Consider the following 7,500-nt stretch of genomic DNA (forward strand, 5'->3'; position numbering starts at 1 on the left):
TCTTTTTTTCACTTTTGGCAGCGTTCACTCTAAATTTGACGCCTAAAACGGACTCGTTTTTGTCCACAGTCAAAGCTTTTATCACACACAAATTGCTATATATGACAGCTAAGACCGTATTTGTTACATTTTAGCAGTTTTGACCCCGAGTTTCTACTGCAAACAAAAAGTAATAGCAAAATCTCAAAGTATGTGTGAGTCCCCTAATATGGACCACCTTCAGCAAATCGAAGAAAATAAAAGCTAAAGGCTATTTTCATTAATTCATTAAGAAGCTTGCTGAAAATAACTTATAACTAGCCCTCAAGCTTTCAAAAAAATATATCAAATTGTCTTCTTTTTGTGGAAGTTGATAATTTCACTTATTTTCACTCTGTTTTTGATATGCTTCTTTAGTTTCCTGGTGTGCTTCAAATAATGCTCTCATCAACCCGAAACAGATAAATCTAAAGCATATTTGAATTAGTCTGACATGCACACTAAGTTGTATCATGTTATTTTGAAGTATAGGGGGCTTTTGACAGTGATTCGTGAAGGCCGCTTCACTGGTCCATATTAGGAGCCTGGGCACCTAATATGGACCATTTGTGATTTTTTTCTGTATCTAATTTTTGCTGAATGTCTATCAAAGCTATTTCACTCTAATTAGGCCTAACGGTTCACCTAAGAGAAACACAAAATGAAACTTCTTCGCAAGAAAACAAGCTAGTTATTAGCATGAAACAAAAAGTGGTCCATATTAGGAGCCCTTCCCCTACGTTTGAGTTGATATATCTAGGTTTTTTCTTCATTTTTCACCGTAACCGTAACCGTATGTGTCTGTATGTTGTTGTAGAACATAGACTAATATTAGTGTGTATTTGAAAGACCTCTGAGTCGAGATAGTGAGGCTGCATGTTTTGTATTGTATTCTTAATTAGATCTGTCATACATTTCCTTTACCTTTTCTTGTGTTCAAGTTTTCATTGGTTGTTTGGCATTCCGTCCTTTGAACAATAATGGCAACGTGGCATCAATGTCTGTCTTCAGTGCAGATTGCACACAGTGTGTACACTTCCGCTATGAGTCGTACTTTGATTTTAGCTATGGATCAACTTGAACTGAACTTGCCTGGTTACGCATGTGCATGTTATGACACAGTACGCATGTGCATGCTACGACATAGTATACACTTTTAAACCCACAAAAGCGCTTTCCAGACAAGAATAATGCAGCATAAACTTGAACTTAACTTGCCTGGTTACGCAATGCATGTTATGACACAGTACGCATGTGCATGCTACGACACAGTTTACATTTTAACCCCACAAAAACGCGGCTTTCCAGACAAGAATAATCCTGGATAAACTTGAACTAAACTTGCCTGGTTACGCAATGCATGTTATGACACAGTACGCATACATGTGCATGCTATGACGCAGTAAACATTTTAACCCCACAAAAGCGCTTTCCAGACAAGACAATTTCTGCAGTATGTTCAGTTTACTCCAAGCACTGGCAAGATGAAGACCGTTTTCAAGCTGTGCTTTGTGTGGCTGCTGGCAACCACTTTCACAGTGGTGAACAGTCACGACCCTACGAGGAGCACGGCCTGTGGATATGAACAGTTGCTTGAGGACTTGCGTAACCTGCTCGCACAAACTCAGAGTTCGGCACAAAACTGGTGAGTATGTGCTGAAACCATCAAATAAATACTGGTTGAACTGCTGATAGGAATATGAGCCAAATCTACATAACGCTATTGTGATCTACGCGGACAGAAACCCAAGAAACATCTGTGTAACAAGCAGTGTTACTTCTTCAAAAGAAACGTTACAGAACAAATCAGTGAAAATGTTGCTGAGTAAATTATTTAAACAAAAAGGCTCGAGGACACTTAAAACGGTTTCATGACATTTTTAATCACAAGGGCAGGTTTTAATGCCATAATTTGTACAACTTGATCTACAAGTATCGTCAAATATTGTCTAGAACAGTCCATGACGTAGTTAGTTTGTAGAGGGTTAGATGCGTCGAACACAATTTTTCATTTTCATGTATTCATTTTAATGGACAAAAACCCCGTTTTGTTGTTATTGTTAATGTAATTCTCTGTGTGTGCAGCAAAAGCGATCAAGGCATGGGTGCAGTTGTGGCCCAGCTTGTAGCCGAACTATCATCCGTGAAGGACAATCTGAACGTACTAAAGATCAGTCAGCAAATCGTGAAGTCAGAGCTGCAGACAACGAAATCGGATCTGGAAGCCACAAAGTCTGAAAGACAGACCACGAATTCAGAACTACAGACCATGAAATCAGAGCTACAGACCACGAATTCAGAACTACAGATCATGAAATCAGACCTGCAGACCACACAATCAAAGCTACAGACCATGGAATCGGAGATGCAGACAACAAAATCAAAGCTACAAACAATGGAATTGGAGCTTCAAACCACACAATCAGAACTGCAAGCGACAAAATCTGAACTGCAAGCCACACAATCAGAGCTACATACTACCAAATCAGAGCTACAAACTATGGAGTCAGAACTAAAAACAGCTTTGACAGATCTTCAGTCTACTAAACAAACAGACGTCACTCCATCAAGAATCAAAACGGATCTGGGTATGTTCAGTTGTGAAATTCATTAAGTATATGTGATCACCAACACTTAACACTGAATTGTAATAGGTTAGCTCACATCCCTTAATGACTAGTCGTCAGTATACACACACAACATATTTTTGTCGGTATGTTAATAGCTGCTCAGCGAAAAAAATTCTTAGATACATGAAGAACTGTGTGTAATAATGTGTGCGTGTGTGTGTGTGTGTGTGTGTGTGTGTGTGTGTGTGTGCGTGTGTGTGTGTGCGTGTGTGTGCGTGTGTATGTGTGTGAGAGCGTGCGTGCGTGCGTGTGTGTGCCTGTGTGTCCACAGTGAATGAATGCACATATTGATGACAAAGTTAACGTGTTCACAGGTTCAACTTTCATCCGATGGGGGAGAAAGTCTTGCCCTACCAACACCACCCTGGTCTATGCAGGTAAGCGACAAGCCTCATGAGGAGACAACTCCACTGACCTCAGACTTATTACACAGAATGTCTTAATTCTATTCGTAAAATGCCTTGCCAAATACAATAATAACAGCAACAAAACAACAATAACAACAACAACAAGTAAACAAGTCGCGTAAGGCGAAAATACAACATTTAGTCAAGTAGCTGTCGAACTCACAGAATGAAACAACGCAACGCAACGCAGCAAGACCGTATACTCGTAGCATCGTCACTCCACCGCCCGTGGCAAAGGCAGTGCCAGTGGAATTGACAAGAAGAGCGGGGTATTCGTTGCGCTGAGAAGGATAGCACGCTTTTCTGTACCTCTCTTCGTTTTCACTTTCTGAGCGTGTTTTTAATCCAAACATATCATATCTATATGTTTTTGGAATCAGGAACCGACAAGGAATAAGATGAAAGTGTTTTTAAATTGATTTCAAAAAAAAAAATTGGATAATAATTTTTATATATTTAATTTTCAGAGCTTGTTTTTAATCCAAATATAACATGTATATGTTTTTGGAATCAGAAAATGATGGGGAATAAGATGAACGTAAATTTGGATCGTTTTATAAAAAAAAATTTTTTTTTTACAATTTTCAGATTTTTAATGACCAAAGTAATTAATTAATTTTTAAGCCACCAAGCTGAAATGCAATACCGAAGTCCGGGCTTCGTCGAAGATTACTTGACCAAAATTTCAACCAATTTGGTTGAAAAATGAGAGCGTGACAGTGCCGCCTCAACTTTCACGAAAAGCCGGATATGACGTCATAAAAGACATTTATCAAAAAAATTAAAAAAACGTCTGGGGATTTCATACCCAGGAACTCTCATGTCAAATTTCATAAAGATCGGTCCAGTAGTTTAGTCTGAATCGCTCTACACACACACACAGACGCACACAGACACACACACACGCACGCACGCACGCACATACACCACGACCCTCGTCTCGATTCCCCCTCTACGTTAAAACATTTAGTCAAAACTTGACTAAATGTAAAAAGTAACATTTTGCAGCAGAAAAAAACCCTACATATTGTCTATGTCGGTGAGAAACAATATGCTTTTTCAGTTCAAAAACGGCAAAAATGTCGAGGAACTTCACATTCGTTTCCACGCGCTTCCCCTTCCCTTGATAGTGTCTGTCTACTTTCAAACACAGGCACGGCCCGAATGGTCACACATTCATAATGAAAAAAACCCACAAACGAAGACTTGTTATAAAGTGACGCCTGTGCATTTTGTTTGGTGTGTACGTGCAGGGGTTGCCGGGGGAAAATACTACGACCACAAAGGAAGCGGAACCAACCGTCTGTGTCTGACCAGGACGCCACAGTTTGACAACACGGCCAAACCACCATACTACGGCAACCTGTACGGCGCTGAGTATGAAGATATCCCTGGTCACCACAACCACGACGTGCCCTGCTCCGTGTGCCTGGCCCCTCAGTCCACCACCATCATGGTGCCCGCCACCCTCACCTGTCCCCCGGGCTGGACACCCCACTACACCGGACACCTGGCTTCAGAGCATTTCTCTCATTATGGCGGCGAGTACGTGTGTCTGGATGGCAGTCCTGAAGACGACTCCAGCGTGGTGCAAAATGACAACGGCCTTCTGTTCTACTACACGGTCACTGTGTGTGGCAGTCTGCCCTGTCCTCCCTACAGCAACGATAAAGTGGTCACGTGTGTCGTCTGTTCCAAATAGCATCACACGTCCGTCAGGGGATGCAATTGAATTTGTGACACCCCCCCCCCCACCCCACCCCCGTCTCCAGATACAAAACAAAAGTGGGTCTACAATACCCTGACCGATCCCGTGTGTCCCGCCGGTTAAATACTGTGTTGCTGTTGTTTTTAAGCCCAAGAAAGGAAATATAACATCCTTCGTTGTAATGAGGGCCCCAAAGGGGGGGTATCATCACGATCACGGGAAGGGAAATTTTAGCTTTCACGATCACAGTTACCTTGATTTTTGTTTTCACGATCACGAACACCAGTGGCAAATCACGGTCACGGTAAAAGTTGCATGTACAGAAAGCACGTGTCAAAGTAAACACAACCACACAGTAATTTGCTCCTCTGGATCTATTGTTTATTCAACACAAAGTGAGAACTGTTGCACTTTTTTATTATTATTTTTTTTATACACACATAGAAATACATATCATGATTTGTAATCAGTAACAAGAATGTTGTTGCTTTCATTGTTTTCTCTCTCTCTCTCTCTCTCTCTCTCTCTCTCTCTCTCTCTCTCTCTCTCTCTCTCTCTCTCTCTCTCTCTCTCTCTCTCTCTCTCTCTCTCTCTCTCTCCACTCATACACATTCAACTCTCACACCCTCACTCACACACATGAATATATACTTGCACAATTTCACATTTTCAGAGCTAAATCTTGTAAACCCATTTTCTCAAAAACTATTGGGCTGGATTGAAATTAAAGTACATGTATGTGTGATGGGTTCTTTATTTTTAACTTTGCCATACAATTTGAGGTACACCATCGCCTGGTTTCATGGCCTTGAAAAACAAACAGGAAGGCTACAGGCTAAAAATGGTTTTACCTGAAAGAAGCGCACAGTGCCAGGGGCGAAGCCACAAGCCTGAGCCTGCGAAGCAGGCGAGCCAGCTAGGGGGGTCTGGGGGCATGCCCCCCCCCCGGATTTTTTTTCAAAAAACGGTTAAAATATGTGCAATCTGGTGCATTTTGGGCATCATTTTCAGGGCTGTAATAGTGTTGTGATCTTGTTAAAAATCCCATTTTAGCCTCCCCCCACCACCATTCAACACACCTCCAAACTGGTGAAAACAACACTACTGTGCGCTGGCTTTATTGAGACCGGCGCCCGGTCGCGTTGCGCGATATTCACACGGATCGTGTTTGCGGAAATTTTCAACTTCACCGGAATAAATTTGACTTTACCGGATTTTGAAAACGGCTTTATCGGATTTCCGGCAATTACCGGAAAAGTAGCATGCCTGACAAAATCCCCAACGAACATGACTTTCATCGTCTTTGACATGAGGATCAAGTGACCCAAACTGGCACGTCTCCCCGCCATTGTTTCTGAATTTAACCCATTGTTGATATTAAAGTTTACAGGCGCTAAAATAAATCCAAGCTTAATGCAAAGAAGCGACAATTAGAATATATGCTAAGCGTGTCCACGTTGCTGGGATGAAAATCACATTTCTAGTTTCGGTTTTGGCTACACGCAGACTCGATCTCGAGCCAGTCGAGGTCACACTGAGCGAGTGACAGCCGGACGTGGCAATGTCGACAATGTCAATGATCTCACTCAAACTCAAAGATCTTGAACAAATTTCAAGAGTCTTTGCCTACATTCAGAACAGTCATAGAGCAACATGGATCAACATACCTTGATATTTCGTCTTCGGAAAGACCGACCCGTAGCCTGACTTTTCCGCCAAGGAAGGCATTCTCGCCGCCTGCTTTGGTCTGGCTTGAATCCACAAAATATAACAGAAGTTCGATGACAGTACCGCTGCACGCCATTTTTGATATTCGAATTCGAATTTGACTGAATGCACTCAAAACTTTTGCACGAAGCCCTTCCATTGGATGAAGTTTGGCAGACTTTTGCAATTTGCCGTCTGATTGGATCTCTTTTTGTGTGTGATTGGTTCTCTTAAAGGGAAGCAATCGCTGTCAAAATCATATTTCTGAATGTGTTGTTGCTTCCCTTCAATCGGGATTGGCTCCTTGACGAATAGAGGATCATAGAGTGATACAGCTGTGAAAAATGTACGTTGAAAATAAAATGCTTTGCAATAATGCCCATCACGATCACGAAAACAAATGACGATCACGATCACGAGACTTGATTTTTTTTGTCATCACGGATCACGGGCAAAGTCCCATCACGATCACAGAAATGGAAATTTTGGCAATCACGGTCACGGAAAGGTCAAAAAACGCCAATCACGATCACGATTTTAAACCCTTTGGGGCCCTCTGTAATGTTTGCCTTGACTTAAAACATGTATGTTGTTGTTGACTCAAAACTGATCTGTCCGTATATAATAACTAGAAGAATCTACAGTGGACAGAACTGGATAGAACTGGACAGAACACTGCAGAGTCCCGCTTCACAATGCGTTTCTAATGTCGTGAACTAAGCTTACAGCAAGGAGTGCATTGTAACGTTCAAAAACAGATTCATTCATCCATTTCTACTCTAGACGTTTCAAGCTTCTGAATTCATGCGCAGGGGCCTAGCACTCAGGTCTCAGGGGTTTGAACTCACAGGGTACGGCATTTACAGAGTGTGCACCGAGATACAGAGTAAGTTGAAGAAAAATAAACTGTTCAGTTTTTGTAATTTTACAAAACCATTTGGTATGTGGATAGAATCCGAAAAGGTCAAAATATAAAAATGTGTTAATTTTCGACTGCCAGCGGTTTTTAGCACGAAACTCGAATGTGTGC

General features: G+C 41.7%; 2 protein-coding genes across 3 annotated transcripts in view; one reads left to right on the forward strand and one right to left on the reverse strand.

Moving 5' to 3' along the window:
- Window positions 1-7,500, reverse strand: part of LOC138948937 (hemicentin-1-like) — a 169,177-nt gene that overhangs the window by 135,978 nt on the left and 25,699 nt on the right. The window lies entirely within an intron of this gene.
- Window positions 1,461-5,127, forward strand: LOC138948936 (M protein, serotype 12-like). The gene is made up of 4 exons (XM_070320601.1): window positions 1,461-1,663; window positions 2,104-2,606; window positions 2,963-3,025; window positions 4,309-5,127. Exons 1-4 carry the CDS (start codon window positions 1,503-1,505, stop codon window positions 4,755-4,757), a joined length of 1,176 nt encoding a protein of 391 aa, XP_070176702.1. The 5' UTR covers window positions 1,461-1,502; the 3' UTR covers window positions 4,758-5,127.

The sequence above is a fragment of the Littorina saxatilis genome, linkage group LG15 (assembly GCF_037325665.1).
Source record: "Littorina saxatilis isolate snail1 linkage group LG15, US_GU_Lsax_2.0, whole genome shotgun sequence".
Taxonomy (NCBI): domain Eukaryota; kingdom Metazoa; phylum Mollusca; class Gastropoda; order Littorinimorpha; family Littorinidae; genus Littorina; species Littorina saxatilis.